The following is a 21,879-nucleotide window of genomic DNA, read 5'->3' as shown; positions in this document are numbered from 1 at the left end:
TGAATTTAATACATCTGAATTTAAAGCCATTAACTTTCAAGGAACTGTAAGATGCACAATCCATAATAATGTCTCTTCAGTAACGTGGGCTACCATGACCTCATTTGCTTCTGCATATTAAACACCAGCTTTAGCATCCTTATTCCTGATGCAGCCTGATGCATTTGCAAACTATCATGTATCCTTGGACTTAAGGAGGAAGGGATCTTAAAAATTAAACAAAAACTTTTTGTTGCACGTTTTTATTTCTATGTATCTGCCTTAAGAGTTGTGTCTTTTGGGAATGTCTCAAGTTGAAAGTTTTCTGTAAGAAGTTTCACAGAATGAACCTGCCACTTCCAAAAACAAACCACAGAGAGGCAGAGAATATGATTTTCATGAAGCAATTACTCACTAAAAATGATTAAAAGGATTTTGTTAAAGTATGTGTCATGAAGCATGTGCATAAATCATTGCAGATTCTTGTGGCCCACATTTCATTTACGTCTGTTTCCAGTCTGCCATTTCTTCTTACTTTTCTTTTAACTTTCTAGGTCTGAAAATCTCTTTTTTTCAGTTCACCTTATTCTAGTGTCTGCCCCTTTCCACCAGATCTGTTCCTTCTGTGTCTCTCCTTTATCCTTTTTAACAACTTGTCCCAGATTCTTCCTCTCCGTTTCCACTTCACTTGCCAGCAGTTCTTTACTTGCTGTGTTTACTTTTAACTCCTTTAGATGAAGGCATCACTTTCTGCTGTAAGCTTAATTCTTGCTGAGACAGGGAGGCACATATCATGTCCTGATGTGCCTCTTAGATATTATGCTGAATACAGTATTTAGTAGATGCTGTGGTAGAAAACAGAACAAACTGCATCAGGAAGATGAAGGCAATCGTTTAATCAAAGCTGTGATGATTTTGGTGTAAATTGTGTACATCCACCCAAGACCAGCTTTGAATTAATGAAAAATAAAGTACTCTGGGTTAATAGTAAAAACTGGGCATAGGGGGGGGGGGACCGTTTGTTTTTTCTCTAGTCCACAGCCTTGTAGATATTTGCATCAGCAAAACAGAGAGTCTGGCAACAAGCAGAGATCTTAAGTTGTCTCTGTCATCAGCGCAGCCACTCACCAAATTACATTCCAAGTGGAAAACGTAAGATGTTAGCAGTGCTTGACTGTCTTCCCAGTACAAAGTCCACCTGAATCTGTTCTGGAAAAGTGTGGAGGGCTCAAACATAGGACTCATTACACTGTCCAAGTATTTATTTAGTATAAGGGCACACTCAGTTATCATTTTAATAGGATTTGTCCTTCATTTATAATAACTTTAGCCAAAGGTCTGGTCTCAGGGGATGGAGATGGTTGGATGCAGAGCTGGTTCAGCTTTATGGGTAAGCTAAGAGAGTAGTTGTCTGGCCTTATATGATGCCAAGGAGTCAGAATGGCAAATTCTCAAATATTAAATGTTATTAGCCTACATTTTCAGCCTCCTAATGCAATTGTATTTTTTCCTCTCCATTTAGAAAGCTAAGAGGGAAGTGCAGCAAATACTGCTCCTGCCCGCTGTACACAGTAAGAAAGTGATACTGATATATTGCAAGAGCACAATGGTTGAAATTCCTCTTTCTCTGTTGTGGTCATACAAGAACAATACAAGCCGAGTAGTAGGTCTGAGTCATCTGGCATAGCTCAGTGTGACTTATGGTGCCATTCTGAAACTACAGCGAGGGACAGCAGAGCTCAGTGGCTTGCAGAGATTCAGGAGCAAAGAGACAAAACTGGACACTTTTCCAACATTGTAAGCTCACACCCTTGGGGTCCAGGAACATCCTGTCAGGTCATGTTCTCTCAGAGAGTTTAAGGGATTGTTAGCAAGGGCTTGTGCCCAGACTGTTTGACAAGAGAAATAAAAGAAAAAATTGTCCATGCCTTTTGCAATCCAGCACAAATAAATTTCTGAGTATTTTAGCATGAATGTTTAGCATGTGGTGATTAGAAATGATGTGGTGCCCTAGTCTGGACATGGTTTGTCTCGAAAAGGCTTTGGCTTCAGAGGAGATGAGAGGGTAATAAGGTACAAAAAATTGCTTTGTTTGGTTGTGCTTGATTGTTCTGAAAGGTGCAGAGGGACGACTATGTTACAAGAACCATTTCTAGGATTCGTCTTCCCTTCAGAAGGCACTAGCAGTAATACTACCATCTCTAAAGTTCAATGAATGTCATCCTAAGCTGATTTGGGTCAGCAGAAGAAGGTTCAGAGCTTGGAGTTCTTTCTTGCCTTTCTGTTTGTATGGTAGTGTATAAATAAAGGGTCAAGTTTGTGATGTCAGATTTCCACTTTAACCTTTATGCAATTTCACTACCATTGCATGGCAGCACAGCTCAGCATGGATTGTCTAGAAATTAAGCTGGTTTTTACATGTAAAAGTTTGAAGCTTTTCAAGAAAAGAAAGGATGAAAGAATCAAATGCAGAAAACATCTATATTTACATCATAGATATCCTTACTGGCTTTGAGCATAAAATCATTACTGGTACTTGTAATCTAATATACACATGATAAATTGTGTTTGAGCTCTTCAGTAAATCCACTGTTTACAGTGAAGCCAAGTGATTAACTTTTTTGCTTGGGTTGTTTTAGACTCTTTGGTAGATTAATACTTCCCAAATTTCCTCTGATTCTGTGTTACATTTAATTCCATTGTGCACATTTGTCTATAAACTATTTTAGACTGTATCAGCTGATACTCTTGAATCAGATTTTATGTACAAATGTTTCTCTGGCTCTTGGCAATATCTGACATAAAATGTCTTAGGCTCTTACTTCAGGAGGTCTGGATCTTTCAACCAAATTTAATAGCTGTTTATGCCTTGAGAAGACCTTATCTAATGTACTATTGGTTCAGGATCATTCATAGCTTTGCGTTATATTGAAACATGGGCGAAGAGTGTAATTTGTTAATGTCATGAAGGATGAAGTTGGTTAGAAAGGGAAGTGTACAAGATTTATAATAACACAAGTATTTCCTTGCTAATCCCTTGTCAGGTTCATTATCTGTAGAGCCCCAGGCAATAGTTGGCCTATCGTAAGAGTGAAATTTAACCCACAGCATGAAATTAATCCTCAAAGACTTTTGTCTACTCTTTCTAGAAATAATAAATTCAGAGCGATTTTATAAATCTCCTCTCTAACTTTATGCAGAGGTGTTAAATTAGTATCCAAACTCTATGGCATATGTCAATCTATTGATTTACGTTTAGTTAACTCACATGAAAGTGTATATCAACAAAAATAAGGAAATTGAAGAACTAGTGGTGTGTCCATTGTTTCTTCCTGAAAACTTTTTTTCTTCCATAATACAGAAAATTCTATTCCTTGTAATTACAGGGAAGACGAGGGTTATTTATGCATATATGGATAAAACCATTCAAATTATCATATCTGCATTTAGTAGAGTTTCTGGGTTTATATATGAAATAACTTGGTAGGGGTTTTCATACCCTGACTTCTGTTGTAGCTTCTTAGAAATCTGATGAGGGCTTGTCTCATGTAAACAAATGATTTTTAGTCATTTTGCAGAGTACATCTCAGATCAACTGTGTAAATGCCATGTAAATCAGCTAGGGTTTTCCAAAAAGAGATTTCTTTTTCTTTGTATGCACAGCTCTTTCTAAGGAGAGAAGAGTTGAAAGCGATTTATTGCTGATTGATTCAGACTCTCTTCAGTGTTTTAAGAATACCATTCCTCACTCATAGCACTCATCAACTCCTATGGCTACTCAAAGCTATTCATCTACTGCTGAGCTACTTGTTGCTGCTCTTTACTCCTGAAGGCTGAGGTTTGATGCTCACCTTGAGAATTCTTCCACTTCAGAAGGCAGCAAGTCATATTTAATAAATGTTTGCAATTGGCCATATCATCTATGTTGATGATATATATTATATAATATATATATTATATATATATACATATATATAAAATATATTAATTGAAGAATTAGTTGTAGCCCTTGGGACAGAAACCAAGTGACAAGAAATTAAACAGGTCAAATGCTTCATACTACACAGTCCTGACCCTGGGCAGGAATTTTGCCGACTATTTAGAGGGCATCATATGAGCAGATCTGGAAATACATTATTCTTCTGACATAAATTACAGCAGTGGAACCATTCTCTCTGTACATATTCCTTAAAAGAAAATTAGCTCCTCAAGTCACACTGGATTTTCTCTGAGTATTTTAGAAAAGCTACTTTTGTGCTCACATATACTCTACTGGTGAGAAGGAAAACAGCAATTGCTGAAGTATAAACAGAAGTTAAACAGAACAGTGAGCAGAGGAGTATTGTTGAGCCAAAAAAATACTTTAAGACACATTAGAGATGCCACTTGATATTATAGATGCGATGTTGTATAATTCTAGGAAAACTCTGAAAACTATATACCCTTTTGGTAGAAAGTCCTACAGAAGTACCTCATATAAAGTTAAAAGATCTTTTTCTTATATATTTTAAGCTGCTTTTTTTGTCAATGGGAGCTGATGAATTTTTGAATTATAATTTGATACAGTATGGTACAGTGAATGAATACCATATATTAATTCAGGTATCATTTATGTCACATTAATACTATCCATTGAATGCAGTAGTAGAGAGAGAAGGGAAATTTGCAGAGTTGCAGTGCTTATTGATAGGTTTTAGAGATGACAAGGAAGGAACAGATGCAATGACACATTGCTTGTATTTTGACCAGTGTCTTCCTCAAGGTTTTCCATCTGCTGTTAAATATCATGTTTCTTCAGCACTCCCACCTATTTTCATAATTTTGCTCACTCCCTATATATCCATCAGTCATTCCCCTGTGATTGACTTTCATTATTTGCCCTTTTCCCAGACCACAGGCTCATAGGGAAAACTTGCAACAAAAGCAGCAGTGTTTGTCGGTTCTGAGACTGCGGTTTCTGCTGCCAGTTCCAATGACAAGCTGGCATCTTGTGACCTCTAATAAATGACCTCTAATAAATTGGCAAGTGATATGTCTCTTAGCTGTTAGGCAGGATGGCTGTCTGCATTTTCAAGAGAGTCTTGAAAAAGAAAAAGGCTAAAATCTGTCCCGTGCATGTAATAAAACTGGAGATTCGTTTCTGCAGACCTTTAAGGTCGGCTTTATTCTTGGAAGGGGCTCAGGCCACAAGTTGGACAAACTTTAGATTTCTAACAAGGATAATACCAATGTACTCTGCAAAATTTATGTACGGTAGGTCCTTCTCATACTTCAGACTGGGCACCTTTCAGGCTCCATAGCAGGGAAAGTTGGTTCCTGCAAATCCTTGAGTCCCTATTTATGTGCATAGACTATACTGCACGAGGATTATACCCAAAATGAAGCAGCTAAGCCTTCTGCTAGCATCATATCACATAGCAAACCACTATACAGCTAGTTCTTTGAGAGAATCATAGCATAACTTAGGAAGAGGATAAATTATGCTGTTCTTCTTTCAAAGAGTTGTCTCTCCCATTAGCCAGCATATGTGCTAAGAAAAAGAGGAAGAGAGGGGGTATGCCTACATGTTGAACACTTAGGGGTTTATTTATTGCACTCTTACTCAGTTTGGCATTAGACAAGATACAGAAATTTGCCAACAAGGTCATGATCCTGCTCGTTTTATATATAATAATATATATAGTAATTACCTATTAATTCTGTATAAGCATGCAGAACCACTTTTTCCATCAGTCCTTTTTCAACAAGCCTATTTTATTTATCAGTAGGCATTCAACAAATCAATAATTTGGTTAGTTTTATCTCTGGATCCATGTAGCATTATGAAGACTTGACTAAATGCATACATGGAAGAGGTACTGAATATGGTAAGGAAACAAAACAATAGTCCCTGAGAAATACTGCATGGATAACATCAGAACTGCCTTTTCTTTTCCTATTTTTTAGTCCTCGGGCTCAATATCTGAGTCAGATATGCCATGTTAGCATAGTTTGCCTGCCTGCCTGGAGGAGAATGTGAGCAAAATGCGTTTAAAAGACTTCTGTGACTGTACAAAATGAAAGAGCATTTCTAGCTTCCCACTGGTGGTTAATGAAACAGTTTGTTTTCTGAGATAGACATCACTGTAACAGAACCTGACAACACTTCCTTGATTTGAGTATTTTCATGAACTCAAAAGGAATCATTTACCATTTCTTTTTGGAAAAATAATCATTTAATCTTTAAAAGGCACAAGGCTGCAAGAAAGCAGTAAAATCTGCTGAAAAGTGTATCCTCCAGACTACTGCACTGATTGCTGCCCACAAACGCTTTGCTGAAATCCTCTCTTTTTCAAAAGTTGCCTTGTTTTGTACCTTTAAAATTATCAGCACTTGGAAAAGTCTTGTTAAATCTGAAAGAATTCCTGTTTCCCTTTAGACTTAACAATGTTTCAGATACTGATTAAAAAGGGAACTCTCCCTTTATTCCTGAAGTCGGTAAGAAATATTATGGAAAATTGTGTTAACTCTTGCAAATCCCTCTACAACTATAAAAGTACAAATGAGATCGTCCCTGCTGTTTCAGTCAGGCCTATGAACCTCAGAGCAATAGGATATTTATAAGAAAATTCCAGACATAGCAGTGGTGCCGTGATCCATATGACCCAAAGTTTCCAGTCTTTGTCTATCCTCCTGTCTTTAAGGAAAAACAGAGGGGCGTAAAATGAAAACTTGGAAGATCACAAATCATTGTTATGACTCATTATAACGAATGATTTGTGCATTACTTTCTGGAGTAGTTAGGTTGAGTTTGGGGGGGAAAAAGTAATGTTCCTTTACAATTTTCACCACTTTATGCCAATTTTCAAGCAACTGTCTTTCCTGAAGCAATAATGATCTTTTTTCCACACCATCCTGGGTAATGAGTGAGTTTTCTCAGCTGGAAGAGTTTGTTGTGATATAAAGGTGCAGCCTTACATGGCTTTTGTCAAGACCCTGTTAGTGTTTCCATTACAGCATTAAGTCTTACTTTCTATTGTTTTAAACTGGGATGTCAAGTACTTGAACTTTGGTAGTTTTAAAAATGTATTTACAAACAAGAAAAGTAATCTGATTGAGTGGGGCTGTTTGGTTCTGCAAAAAAAAAAAAAGTATCCTGATGTTTTTATAGCAACAACTGTGATTCAACAAGTTTTGAATATTCAAACTTATTCTTCTGACCTCAGTGTGCAACCTGCATTCTAGATTCTCCTGAGTTTTGTTTAGCATTAGTTTCTGTTGTTAACTGTTAATAGTGTTACTAGAAAAATAAAAATTAATCTACTGAAGTCTGAAAACAGCTGTTGTTTTTCCACTGCATTGAATTTGTGGTAACTCATTTCCTTTATTTTTTTATTATCTTCGTACAGTGAATTAATAGGGTATATTCATAGGTATCAGGGGTTTCTCATTGCTTACTAGGATAAATTTTAGTGTTACACCAAAATTTCCTGAATGTATGTTTATGTATCTGTGGACTCTGAAAAAAATGGCAAGCTACAATTTGAACACACAGAAAACTTTTTTTAATGTTAAGGGAATACATTTTCGGTTTGATTTTTAAAGAAGGAAGTGCACTATTTCTGATAAATAGTATTGCAGAATGCAGTGCTCCAATATTTCACTAGTTTTAGTGTAAGTCACCACAGCAGTGAAAGTCATAGTGCTTCAGAGGAAATTTCATCCTTAACTTGGCTTGTTGTGTCCTACTGTATGTTAAGAATTGCTGAGATCACTCAGCACTGGTTGATAATGAATTCCGTATAAGCTGTAGTATTGGGGCACAGTTGGGTGCATAAGAGTTGAGTTTCACTCTTTAACTCAGAATTTCCTTGTTTTCCTCATTTAAGTCTGTATGTTTTCTGTCACTTAGACATACAATTTAATAGGAAAAAAGTAATCTTTTCATGGAAGCAGCACATGCATAGTAGGTAATGTCCATATTATGTGTATTAGCTATTAGTAATTTAAAGTGGTTTGTCTGTTAATGGGAAAGGGCGTGTGAGTTAACATTTTCAAATGCAAGGCATTTAGCTGTATTTTTCAGTAGAGTAAGTCAGGTTTTATCCTTTCCAGTATTTTAAAAATCTCAGCCACAATGTATTAATGAAGTTGTTTCCCTTTCAAATATTTTCCAGTGCAAAACTAACACTTCTTTCAGCAACTCATAATTTGATTTTGGCTATTTTCCACTGAAAATGAATTTGGATTTCTGTGTTTGACCATTTCTTTCCTTTGGGAGAAAAAATATTTTTTTTATCTTTCTTACTTTGACCATAGGGAGTAAGTGTAATGTACGTTTTGTTGTGGTTTGAAAATTTTTGGTGCTAAATCATTTTGATACCAAAAAAAAAAAATCAGAATACATTCAGCTGTGATGGGATTGATCTCATCAAAGAACTTACAATATTAATGAATACTGAAAAGTATTGAACAACCCACCAAAAATCCTCCCCCTACATCTTCATGCCAGAAAGCCGCAAAAATTCTTCTGCCTTCTCAGAAGAAGTGCTGTGAGATTACCAGAACAGACACTCAAATCAAAGCTTTGTTGAGAAAACTGTGTAGAAGTACTTGGCCCTTTCTATAAAAATTGTTGAAGAAGAACATTACCTTTTCCAGTGGCATATAGATCCTTATTACATTTTCTGAAATTGGAAGGGGCTTAGAGCAGTGCTTACTGTTTGTATTTCAGGTATTGTCCAGTAATGACCAGTAGTAAGTGGTCATTTGGAACCTTTCTCTGGCTTATCAGACACGTGTTTTATTGTACAAAAGTGTGTTGAGATTTGCCTTTGTGTCTCTTTGGAGTAACGGGGAATACTCTTACCTTTTAAAGGCAGAAAAATTACTCCTCTAACTTGGTATCACTTAATTGATAGGTGAAATGTTCATGCCTACATTTAAATTTTTTAACAGCTCTAATTTGCAGAAGCTCAGTAAGGAGTCATAGATCATGGTAATGTCGCAGGACATGAGAATTGCTGTCCGGCAAGAGATCAAGAGAAGATATACATTTTTGTAATAGAAGTTAAACTGAGATAAAACCTGGACACTTTTTAAGCAGGCACATGTTTCGCACTGAAATCAGCCAAACCACGTTCTCATTTTTCCCCAAACTGAGACTGCATACTGGGGTCTTAATATAATTGTAATATAATATATGATTTCTTGTGAAATGTCTTCTAGTCATTGGTTTATATTCCTCATCAATTTGTCCATTGTTTCTCTATAAGCTGTTTTGAAGGAAAACATGTATGACTTTATCCAAAACTAATGAAAACCAGACTTCTGTTGATGTCTTAGGCTATGAGTGACAGACTATTCATACTTAAAATCATAAAAATAGCTCCATCATCTCTGACAATACAAAATTATTCCTTGTGGTGCCATTTTGAATGTTTTCTCCAATTTAGATAAGGCTCAAAAAAGTCCATAGATTTTGGGGGGTTTCTTTCACTTAGGAAATAGAGATTTAAAAAGTTTCAGAAATAAACCATCAGTGTAAAAAACAAAATGCTGTTTTTCTGTAGATCCTTTCACCGGTGTAACTAAGTGCCTTACACACGGGAAGATGTAGATAGAAAACACAAGTAGTATTTAAATTTGCCTTTTGCTTTTACAGTTGGCACATCCTGGCTGGTCTTACTGTGTTAAGGTCACATGTGTTGCACAATCCTTCACACAAAATACTGAGTGATCTTTCAAATAGCTGTCCCTTTTATGATCATTGCTGTCATCTTATGCTGTGCTCAGAACTTGTATCTAGGCAGCCAAAGCAAAGCTTCAGTGACAGAATTGTACCTTGGACATAGCCATGCCACTGGCACAGGGGCCAGTGGAGCTTGTTCTTGCTCTGGCAGGATTCGTGGATAGGCTTTTCACACAGAACACTGGAGCCATTTCTAAAGGATAATAAAAATGTGGACGGTTTGCAAGTCCTTAACCATGAGGAAAGGCTGGTACTTCCCAAGGAGCTCTTGGAATCCCACAGCTGCCAGTTGTATCTGGGTCCTTGGAAACACAAGAGCATTACAGGCCTTGGAGGCTGGGGTTGAGGACAGGCAGCTCTTGCTGTGTTTGTGCAGTAGGTGGGGAGGACCCCATCTTGGAGCCTCAATCCATACTGTCACCTTGTTGTGAAACAGGCAAGTGTTCTCAGTATTTTCATCTGTGAAATAAAATGGAACTTGCACATTCATGAGGTTTCTCTGAATGGTTTTTAGTGTGGAATGAAGAAGTTTTGTTTTTCGTTAATTTTGTTGTTGTTGTTTAGAACTCCCCCTCCACACACAGAGTCATTGATGGAATTAGATTATTAAAATATTTATGGTTTGAAGTTAGTTTCTGCTAAATTTCTTCCTTGGGAAAACATGGAATTATTCATATGTAAGTGCTATGACTAGTTATTTTTGTTATTCTTTTGCAATATTACCAGGGTAGATCTTCATTAAACAGTTAAATGGATTAATGTGACCTGCTTCTAGAAACTACAAGGGGTTTTTTTCATCAATATTTTCTGAAACTACATGTAAAGAAAAATTTCCTTCTGATGTTATAGCTACTGTATGTTTGTCCCATGCACACAATGGAAGAATTAATGTAGGAGAAAAAAATCAGAAGAGTTCTTAATTAGTAGCTGACAAAGTACAGCTTTAATGTCTAAAACATTAAATGAATAAAAATATATTTATTGTACTGCCTTCCTTTTCCCTTTGATATTTTTGATGGAATGATATGCTGCCTGACTTGAATATAAAAGCATGAGAGAGGGGAAAGTCATCTATAAAAGGAATAGGAAGTACAGGAAAGAGGAAGTTCTTCTTCTAATTAGTGTACTTTTCTCTGGTCTAAGACTCGCATTCAGACAACTGGCTGAGAGTATCAGTGAAACACCTAAGCTGTTTTGCCATGTTTAAGAATTTGCTGTTTCTCTATTCAATGATGCAGTTGATTCAGGGAAAATATTTTCAAAAAATTATAAGATCAGACCAAGCAATGCACGGTAAGTTCTCATCATCGAGGCTGAAAGAGTTCAGACCAAGTATTTTATGAGATTTTAGATAAATTGCTTTTAGCCAATCTAAAAGAGGCAGCATATAGTGATGATCTTACTGGGTCCAGTTTGATCAGAACAGCCAATGTGTTCCATCTAAATTATGGTGTAAATTGTTGTCTGTTGTTGATCTAGCTGTAACTTTTACCATGAATGTACCCTTATTCAGATATAGACATCTGCTGGTGATGTTTCCTCCTTTTGCCCTACTTATTTCTCATGGCAATTTCTGAGGTATTTTTCTCAGAGCCAAAGTACAAATCAGATAGCAAGTGGACAGAACAGACCTGGATTGCAATAAGGCGGAAATCAGGTGTGGAATGGACACATTTGTGAGGTGCAGTGTTTGATAAACACATTTGTAAATGTGAGAAATCATCAGTTTGTGTTTGGTAATTTTTTATTTTACTGTCATAGCTGATAGTTGATATTCTAACTGATATAAAATTCAACTCTGCAGAGCAGGCTTTCAGGGTATCTTTACAATTATTTCCATTATTACTATTTTTTTTTCTTATTAAAAAGCCCAACAAATTCCGCCAAAATTTAAAGGGGTGAATAAACTTAACAAGCATCATTAATTCCATCAAAATGAAATTAATTGTGATGAATTTTGAAATAATTTTTTGTAATACTTTGCTACCTATGTTTCTGGTTTATTTCTGTAAAGTAAATGTGAACTGTAAGAAAATTCAACTACAAAAATCGAACTGTATGGAGAATGACTGGAATAGGTTCTGTTCTTTACCTGTTCTTCATGTTACTACTTTATTATACTCTTTTATGCTCTTCACAGTTAAATAGTCATCATAGCAATATTAGAACACTCAAAATATGACCTCTGTGTAGCAAAACTTTTATCTTTTGCTTAAAATAATTAGGCTTTTTTTGTTTTGAAAAGTAATATTCAGCTCTTTAACAGCTCCTATGATTTACTGTTAAAATAAGTGGCAGAATTATACTCTCAACTTAGTTATTATCCTGTAAGTAACATAAGCAATTCAAAGAACTTGAGCCAAAAAGTGAAATAAATTATATTATTGAGGTCCATTTTCCAGTCCAAAGTTTGGCATGAAATTTAAGCATCAGTAGATAGCACTCCTAGTAACACCTGAATAAATGTTTAACTTAACAAATCAAAATCCTTTTAAAATATAATGCAGGGGTTTTTTTATTATAAGCATGTGAACTGTTAAATAATGTATATTTATATAAAGCTTCCGACTATACATTTTTTATCAACTTATGCTGGTGGGGTAACTACAGTTAGGAGTGTCTGGAATCATGGGAATTACTGAAAGTGCAAAAAGCTATACATGTTTTAGTTTTCCAAAGACCATACATTTATTTAAAAGTTGTTTTAATTTAAAGTCACCCAGCTATTTTAGTTTATTTTGTTATGACATGTAATTATCTTCTTTATAGCATCTAAATGTGTCAGTACCTAAGTTTATTTGCTTTGGTACTGCATAAACCCCAATCATGAATGGAAATATTAGGAGCTGTATTCAAAACCTAGTAGAATGTGTGATAAAATCCTACTAAGATGTGCAGAGAAGGAAAATACAGCTAAGGCTGCCACTCATTGGCAAGCGCTGCAGCCTGGTATAGAGCTTGGTTCTCTGAGTCAGTGTTTTTCTTTCCCTGTGAACTCTGTGGTTGAGAAACTAGTCAGCAGTGCTGCATAAAAGCAGCAAGAAATTCTGGAATTTATGCATGAGGGTTTGGAAACCCAGTGGCAAGAATTTGATGAGTCTAGACTGCTCCATATCAGGTTGTGGTTGTCCTACATAACTGGGACTTAACTGCTCATTATGTGCTTCAATCTAGATATGAAAATACTGATTTCTTCCTTTTAGAGTTTAAAATGACTTAAGTAATGTCAATATGAATTAGAAATCTTTCTCCAGCCCAGATTAGTAAATAAAAGGGGCAGGATTTCTAGGTAAGATTGTGGTAAACGGGCTTTAAATACTAAATACCTGGATACTGTAATAACAGACATCCACAAGACAACTTCCATGAGATATTCAGCAAACATGAGGAAAAATTTAGCAAATTATTGAGAGATATGGGAGAATTTTTTCCTGAAAGCACATGCATCTGCTTGTTCTTCTATAGATATTGATTCTATTAGAAAAGACTACTTAGAGAACTTTCACAAGAGGAATAGGGTCAGAAAAGCATGATGTGGACTGAGGGTTTTATTAAACTCAGAATGAAATGCTGGCTGTTAAAAAACTAACAAGAACTGTAAGGAGCTAGGCATTGGAAACAGATGCATGTATTTATTTAGAGTCGTTGCTCCACAATATGATGGATCACTTGTTAAATGATAAGTGGTTTGGAGAACTGGTGAAAGAACTCAAGCACCTTCTACATTATGGAATTTCAGGCAGAGCCCATTGAGACTTATTGATCAAGGAGTGTTATAACCATAAAAAAATGCTCTCTCTCATGCTAGTAAAACAACAATAATTTAGGTTTATTCATTTCACAAGCAGAAGTTTTAGTGCTGATTAGTGTGGGTAAGTTAAAATATTTTCATTGTTTTAGATCATCAGTTTTCAATGCCTTTTGAACAGACCCCAAAACCTCAAATAGTTTTATATGATTCCCACTTTTTACAGAGATCCTAACCATGTGTCTTCTGCAGTGAGCAGAGAAGGACACCAATGTTCTCTTCTTGAACAGTATCAGGACACTTTTATATCTAAGGAAGCTACTGCAAAGGTACTGTTCATTCAAAGGAGACATGGAAGACCAAGCCCTTTGGACTGCTGCTACAAGGCAGAAAAGGAGATTGTGAGGTCCCTTGTGGCATGGAAGATGGATGTGGGATCTGCAAGGAGCCAAGACGGCAGGCAGTAGATGCTTTGGCTGGTTCCGGGTAGGAAGAGGTAACCTGGGGTGCAAACTGCCTTCCACAGCTCTGTGAGCATTCTCAGGGTGGGAGTGCTCAGCTCCACAACCTTCTGCCCAGAAAGCCAAGAAGCAGGAAAATGAGAGGCGAGGAAAGTTAGCTTGGTGCTCATTTTTAAAGTGATAGCTTGCAGTAAACACACCATGTGTTGGAGTGTCCAGTGACTTCTGACACTTGTTGGATGCTGGTAGTGAGTAGCAGGTTGTCCATCCCAGCCATGGAACACCATCTCTGCACGTATGTCTATATCTGTTCAGCATGTCGCTGAGGGCTGCCTGCCATCACACTTCAAAATTTTAAATTAGATCAGAAGTTAGTGCTCTGACGGTATTTAGAGGGGAATTTATCTTTTTTGGTCTAGCAAAAGCTAAAAGGATACAAGGCAGGCTTCCAACTTTCAAAAATGCATGAAATTCAGTGGTTTTATAGTGCTTTTAGAAAGGAATGGATTTGAAGCAGAGAAAGCCATTATATATCCCCCAGTTGTGTTCATTCCTCTAAACAATCATTAAAAACAGGCCAGGTTGGGGTTTTTTTTTTAAGGGAATGCTTTAGCTCTTCTGTGTTATTAAGACTACTAATAGAGGCTGCTGCTGCTGTCTCCAGGAAAACAAACAAAGTGTTTTTTCAGCTCTTCCCCGAGTTTCTTATAACAAGTGCTGGTGATCAATTAGCTAGTTCATTAAAAAGTTACACATGATTTTATTGAGGCAAGCAATTCTGAATCAAAGAACCCAATTCGCAGATCTAGGTTGAAGCACATAATTGGCATGTATTTTAGAATTGCTGTTAAAGCTATAAAACAGATTTACTAGGGAAGGAATGGATCCAAAAACCCTAAAGGAAGGAATATGTTATTTGTGTGACTCAGTGTTACAAATGGACTCATTTAATACTAAAGTCTTATCTATATTAAAACAAAAATCTGAAATAAATGTAAACCTTCTTTGACTTAACTTCTTTAGCAAGAAGTTATCCTTCACCTGATTAAACAAAAATTACCTACAGGATTATTGCATTTCTTATGGCATTATTTTCATTACTGCTATCAAAGACATATTTTTATTAAGTTATTTAAATTTAGTTGAGAGTTGCCAACATGTAAACTGTAAAACAGAATTATAAATATGTTCACTATGTTGTTGAGATCCACTGTGACTGGGATTAAAGCCCCAGTTCTACAAACAGTTGTGCATGCAGGATTTAGTGGAGAACCTTACACACATGCAGGTAGGACATTCCTGAGCATTTGAAGGGTGAAAGAGAGCAAAGTGCATTATTCAAAGGATGTTTTAGAAACAGTGATATTTTTTTGAGTTTGCAAGCAGGCCAAATCTTGAAACTCAAGTAAAAGAATTTGGGTTAGAAAACTTTATTTTTAAATACTTTGAAAAAGATGTTACTGGTGAGTTTTTGCAAGTTTTCTTTAAGAAAAAGAAGCACATCTTTGATTTTGAGCTGAGATGTATAAACAATCAAGTCTTAAATATATTAAAATGTGCATAGAAACTACATTCTGTTATAATTTTGCTTGCTTGCTTGACTGCCATAATGTAAAAGCTTCTGTAGCTGATATTGCTGTTGGACTTTGTGTGATGGCATTGAGGCATTTTTTTCAACTATTAGCCTTCCCGAGGGATCTTTTCAGACAAAATGTTATGCACCAGCTCTTATTTGAGTGTAAGACTATTGAATAGCATTCTTCTCCCTGCCAACTTGGCAGCAAGTTCTTGTGCTAATAAAAGAGGTTGCCCCAGATAGAGATCCCAGATGTGCCTGAACTACTTTTATTAGGACTACGGAGGCACTCAGTGTTTCCTTCTCACTGTTTTCAAAGAAGGTGTGGGCTTGCCTTCATAATTGCCCAAAGAATTGCATCACTAGAATTTTTTTCCTCAAATTGAACAAAATTTTATATGTGCTAGCACAGAAATACTGATGTTCAAAACAATGAATGCCTTTTGCCACAATACAAATGTTGATTTGACCCTACTGAATTCTGTGAGACAGGAGAAAATTGCTGTTTAACCTTGAGTTAAAACCTCCTTGGTTTGTTATCTCATATAAATGAGATTCAGTATCATGATCAGAATAAGTAACAATGGATGTTTCTCAAAACAGCAGTGTACCTGTGGCATGTGGTGTACTTGACTGTAATGTGAATTATTCCTTGAAACCATTGTGTAGAATTATTATTGTACCTAGTGATAAAACCAATATAGTGATTGCCTGATGTGAGGCTATTTTAGACTGGAATTACCAACAGCAATATCCTTTTTATTTTTTTAGTGCTATTTTGTAATAAGCAGTTTAAAAAGACGTTATGTTGCTAAAAATTAATCTAAATATCTCCATTCTGTTTACTTCAATGTGCCAGCTGCAGTTTTAAAACTGATAGAAATAGCATCCTCTAACTGAGATACTTAGTAAAATAATGGCATTTGTTAAACTCATTTTTGCTATCCATAAATCATAACTATAAGAGGTTTACAATCTTAAATCATAATCTTGATTTTCCTTTCAAGGCCACAAGCCTCATGTTGAAATTTTGTTGTCAAATGTGAATAAAGGAAATAAGGTTTTAATTAGAATAATTCATTGCTTGCTTTTATTGTTCATCTTATTATTGAATTATGAAAAATGAATGGTGCTCTAATATCTTATCATGTCTCTGCTTGATTTTTATTGTAATTGTGTCAAATATAAAAAAGAGCAATACATGATAGTATTCCATTTCAGATTTTCGAAAGCAGGGTTTGATTCAAACACTCATATTAGTTTCAATGGGCTTTGGATCAGGCACAGGGTTAACAGCTTATTTTTCAAACAACTAGAAAGAGGTGTAAATGTCAAAGGTGATAGCTATACTGTGAGTTCCATAAACTACAAAAAAAGTTACTACTAAAGCTCTATTTTTCCTTGGTTTAACAGCTTCTATGAAAACAGTGTTAATAAGTGTATCAGGAACAGTATATAATAATGAATCAGAGACGTAAAAAAACCCCTTTAAAACTCCTTTTATATAATAATTGGAAAGTTAAAAGTGACTTAAAATCCCTGACTTCTCATGCTGTGATGTAAATTGTATTTTTTTTAGGTTCCAAATTCAAAGAGGGAAAACTGATCCAACCAGTTACAAGAGCCTGGGGGACTGTTTTAGGACTATTTTCCAACGAGAAGGGTAAGAGTATATGTTTTTAAAATTGTCAATTTTATGTGACCTTTCTTAATCACCCATTTTCCAGACATTAGATCCTCTTTATATTCCACTCTTTTCTTTTTCACAATTGCGAGAATTTGGCAAACGTACTCTTACATAACGAGCACAGTTTGAAAAGTCTTGATTAGTCTAAATTAGACTCACAATGCCAATTTTGGTTATTGTAATATGTTGATGAATGCACAGCTGTACAGAGATGCTGGTGCAAACCCTGCTTCAGTGCTGGGAGCAGGCTGGCTGCATCAGTGTATTGCTGTAGCTTCATTCTTGTGTCTTCTTGTCCTGCTTTTCTGAACTAGCTCAGGCTGAGTGAATCACTTGTTTACAAGCTCTGATGAACTGGCATTCCCAGTTACCTGTGGTAGACAAGGCTTCCAGGACCTGTGTGAGCAAAATTCTACAGCTTTTCAGTTTGACAGAATATGGAAAAAAGAGTTATGGTCATTAGTTATTTGAATCGTACTGGCGTCATAAGGTACCACTGCTCTGAGCCTGAGCTCCTCTAAGGGACTGGGGTTCTGATCCAGAAAGGCATTTAAATATAGGCTTAATTTTATGAGCAGTCCAGTTAAAGCCAGTGAATGTAATGGGATCAATCATATGCTTAAAGTTAAGCCTGTTAGCCACAGGAGCTCTTTGGAAGCTAGCCTTTAATCAAGGTAACTCTAATTAGTAAATCCCAGCTTTGAGTAGCTGGCAGGCTTTCCATAAACTTTTTTAATACAATAGCAACCCAGGGTTTTTTTATCCATATATCACAGAAACAATTTGGTTGGAAAAGACCTCTGAGATCATCAAGTCTAAGCTAGAGATCATGAGTCCAACCCATATATTCACCAAAATTGAACTGTTCTTGTGTCTAGTGGCAAAGATACTGAGTATGGAGGCAGCATAGATGCAGTGAGGCAGACTTCTTGCATCCACAAGCTGTACTGGAAAAACAGAGGTGAGATGAGCAGTGAAAATTAGTAACTAGACCACTTTTCTTTCCTGCAGTGAGATTTAGTTAAGCTATACTACATAAGTGCATCCATATAGAACCAGATGGTTTGAAATGAGGAAGTAGGGACATACAAAGAAGTTTCATTAAGGTGTCAAAAGAGGAGGTTTTCACAGCTGGCCTTATTAGTTGTAAATTCATTTTTGTTGAAAGAATAATGTTGTGTATTGTCACTACAATAGACATCAAGAAGCTTCAAAGCTGAAAAGATTCCACACAAATGATAATCTGTGCCTCCTGAGGTTTTCTGGGCTGAGTTTATGTTAACTTGTATTGCTTCTCGAAAGAAAACTATTGTAGTATCAATATTTACAATAATGTATAACTATTTTGAAGTAGAAAACTAGTTTCAATATTTAAGTCAGTGAGCAGGAAAACAGTATTTATCTCATCCCAACTCACTGGTATTTTTCGTATCTGGAGAAAGAGTCTAAATCAAGAGACAGCTTCCAAATTAATTGATTATTCATTGGCTCTTTTCTTACGGAATCCTTGTGTACCGATACTGGAATTAAACCAGAATATTTTTAATGTTTGTATCAAGTCATGAATCTATGAGCAGGAAAAAGAGGATGATAACATGAAAATATTATATATTTAAATCACAATTTAACAGTGGATTGCACAAAACTTCTGTTGGGCAAGAGCTAATGCTGAGTTGTACTTGTCTGTTTCAAAAGCAGTCAATACTTATCTAGCCAAAAAGCAAATTTCATGAATGCCTGTTTTTCTCCAGGAAGTTAGACAGAGGCAAAAATTCACATTTAAACAGACATCAGTACTAAGCACTAGGAAAAAAATGAGATAAAAAATCTCAGATGAACTAAAATCTTAAATTTTGGATAAAAATAAGGAAAGAAATCAGTTAATCCTGAAAAACCTGTTTGACTCCATGAGTCTTCCATTCCTGTCTGCACAAGTTGTCCAGTTTTCTGGAGCATTGTGATTATGACAACTATGAAGGAAGTGAGGGCGGAAGGTGAATTATTGTAGTTTGTAGAAACCTTTAATCCTGATAACCCATTCCTTGTGTGACCACTAAAATGTACAGAATAGAGCTCCAAGAAAGGGCTTCACGCTTAGATACCAAGCAAACAAAATCAGCTTATGAGGTGTTCAGGCTCAGGTGTGTAAATCTGTGAGGAGGGTATAAGAAACTCATTTATGCCCCACGTTTATTTCATACTGGCAATATGAAACACCACTGATGGTGTGTGACATTTTCTGAAAATATGTAAATATCTAAATCTATAAAGAATTTAGTCATAAACTAAAGTGAAAAGAACTAATCTAAACTAAAAAGGGTTTAGGTATCTTTCTCCAGCACTCTGAATTCCCTTTTGTCATCTGTGATTTTATGTTAAATTGACTAAAAAAAAATCCTAACTAAATAAAGGAACACAGTAGGAAAAGAAGTGTGACTAATGGCCTGTCCCTGAAAACGTTTACATTTGGGAATATTGCTTATGCTTATTTGTAATTACATTTCTCAGTAGCAGCAACTACAGTAAGCCAGAATGTCAAAGCCCAGTTCAGACAAGACTCTTCATACTGCCTTAACTTTTGGACCTTGTTATGTTGAGGTTAAGTATGCAGAATCAGCCTAGGAAGTATCTATTTTTATGAACACATATGCAAATGTTTCATTTGCTGCAGTGGCTCTTACTGAAAATCAACCAGTATTATGTTACTACAGTATCACAGTAACAGTGTGGTGATTTCATGGAAAGCTTCTTCGTCACAAAAAACAGCAGAATTCTTTAACTACCCCTCTGATTTTGTCCTCATTACAAAGAAAAGGACAGAGGAAATAATTCAGTCTAACACTAATAGAACCCTGCCCATTGCAAAGAATCAGAAAACTCCTTTATCTTTACACCTTTATCTTTACAAAACACTAGAAATCTTTTGACCAAAAAAAATAAAAAACCCCACAGGAAAAAGTCCTACAAAAACTCCCTTCCCCCAAGCTTTGCATAACTCTTTAGCTGGAATTAAATTTTCTTCATGGGGAATTAAATTCTTCAAAGAAGGATCCATCCCTTGAAGTCTTATCTTACAAGAAAATGGGAGTCACAAAACATAAAATTTAATTGAGACTCAATAAATGAAGGCTCAGTCGAACAGAGCATTAAAGGTCACATAGCTTTCTTTTAAAAGGAGGCAGAACTATTAACTTCAGGGATTTTGTGAACTTGTTTTGGGAGCATCCAGTCACTACCAATTGCACAGGAGCTGCTATGGTGGAGATCCTCTCAGGTGATGAGCAACCTCTGCTCAGCTGGATTTGCTAGGAGCCATGCAGTAAAGGTTCTCTGGTTTCACTTATGAGATGATGCATGAATTGACAGATCTTTGACAGTGAGGTAAACCCACCAGGAGCATATCTGTTTATTGAGGAGTGACAGCTTTATAGCCAACATAAAAATAATCTGATGCTTACTGGGGAAAATGTTTGGAGACAGGATTAATTCAAACCATTAATAGAGAAAACTTTTCATTCTCTTTAGATCCTACAAACAAGAGGTTAGATTGTGTTAACTGAACAGTTTTTATATCATCATGATCTTTACTGCATTTGTATTCACTTGCTTTTTTTTTTGACAGTGACTTTGGTTGGAATTTGAAATGTAAGAATAAACCAATGTTCTAGCTGAATGTATATGTTGTATCTATATTAAAGACACATGGTGTTGTGTCTCATATTAAGAAAGGAAAATTATGCCCATCTGCACTGTCTTAATCTGCAGTTACAGCATTAAAATGATGGATGCTTTTATTTCAAGTCTGTAAGCAACTTTGTTCTTATAAACTTGGATTTTCATGGGCTCATAATTTTAACAGTAAATTTTCTGGGTTATAGTTGGTTTTTTTTGGTAGGCACTCAGTCAAGAAACCTGTTACTTTCTTATTAATTTGTTAACTTGCCTGAAATAGGAAGGATATCAGTGTCCTGGATTCCAGTTTTAAAATTCAACACTTCAATAAGTTACAGTTTAAAGTGCTTGTTAGCCTTTCTTAGAACTAGATGGTCCTGGGAAAGTGCAAAACACAATTGTCAATCATTTGAGACTTCATTACTTCTGCTGAGTTATTTGATTATTTATGTTTAATTTGCTTTGGGAAGGAGCAATTACTTTCACATTTACACAGTCCAATAGCTTTATAATTATTCCTGTCTTGTTCTCAGCACCACCTTACCACTCTCTTGTTCCTATAATTGTCTGTATGACCACACCCCCGTTTTTTTTAATAAGCAGCACCCTGACTCATACGTTAATAGGATTAGGTTATAAAGCTGCACAAAACCTGTCAGCTATGGGTGGAGTATGTGGGAGAAAAGCCAAGACTAAGCAGGAGCTGGATGAGTGCAGAGTCATCAGCAAACATGCAGAAGCTGGAGGGCTCCTGGTTTATGTGATATCAGCGATCATGCATCAATTAAGGAATTTGCTAGCACTCTCCTTTGTCTTGCCTCTATCCATCAACTGTCTGTCATGGTAACAAGTGCTTGAGAGACTTGGCAGCAGTGCTCTTGAAGCCTGGCCCTCCCAGCTGCCTTCAGAAGACGCTCTGCTGATGATAAATGCCACCAGGTCAGAGAAGGAGATTGGCAGAGCTGGCAGCCATGCAGGCGAGCACTACCCTCTGGCACTCACCAGGATCATCACTGACCATTTCTG

At 36.1% G+C, this 21,879-nt stretch overlaps 1 protein-coding gene across 5 annotated transcripts in view; it reads left to right on the top strand.

Annotated features, from left to right (window-relative positions):
* SLC25A21 (solute carrier family 25 member 21) overlaps positions 1-21,879 on the top strand; it is a 182,174-nt gene that overhangs the window by 105,109 nt on the left and 55,186 nt on the right. For 4 of the 5 annotated variants that reach the window (XM_017742268.1, XM_008639589.2, XM_017742269.1 and 1 more), the window contains exon 4: positions 17,074-17,157. In XM_017742268.1, coding sequence (XP_017597757.1) covers positions 17,074-17,157 — 84 coding nt within the window. Of the gene's footprint in view, positions 1-17,073; positions 17,158-21,879 lie in introns of those variants that run through there. The other variant, XM_017742272.1, reaches the window with a different exon arrangement.

This window comes from Corvus brachyrhynchos, unplaced genomic scaffold (assembly GCF_000691975.1).
Source record: "Corvus brachyrhynchos isolate BGI_N302 unplaced genomic scaffold, ASM69197v1 scaffold115, whole genome shotgun sequence".
Taxonomy (NCBI): Eukaryota; Metazoa; Chordata; class Aves; order Passeriformes; family Corvidae; genus Corvus; species Corvus brachyrhynchos.
This window is presented reverse-complemented; position numbering and strand designations above follow the sequence as displayed.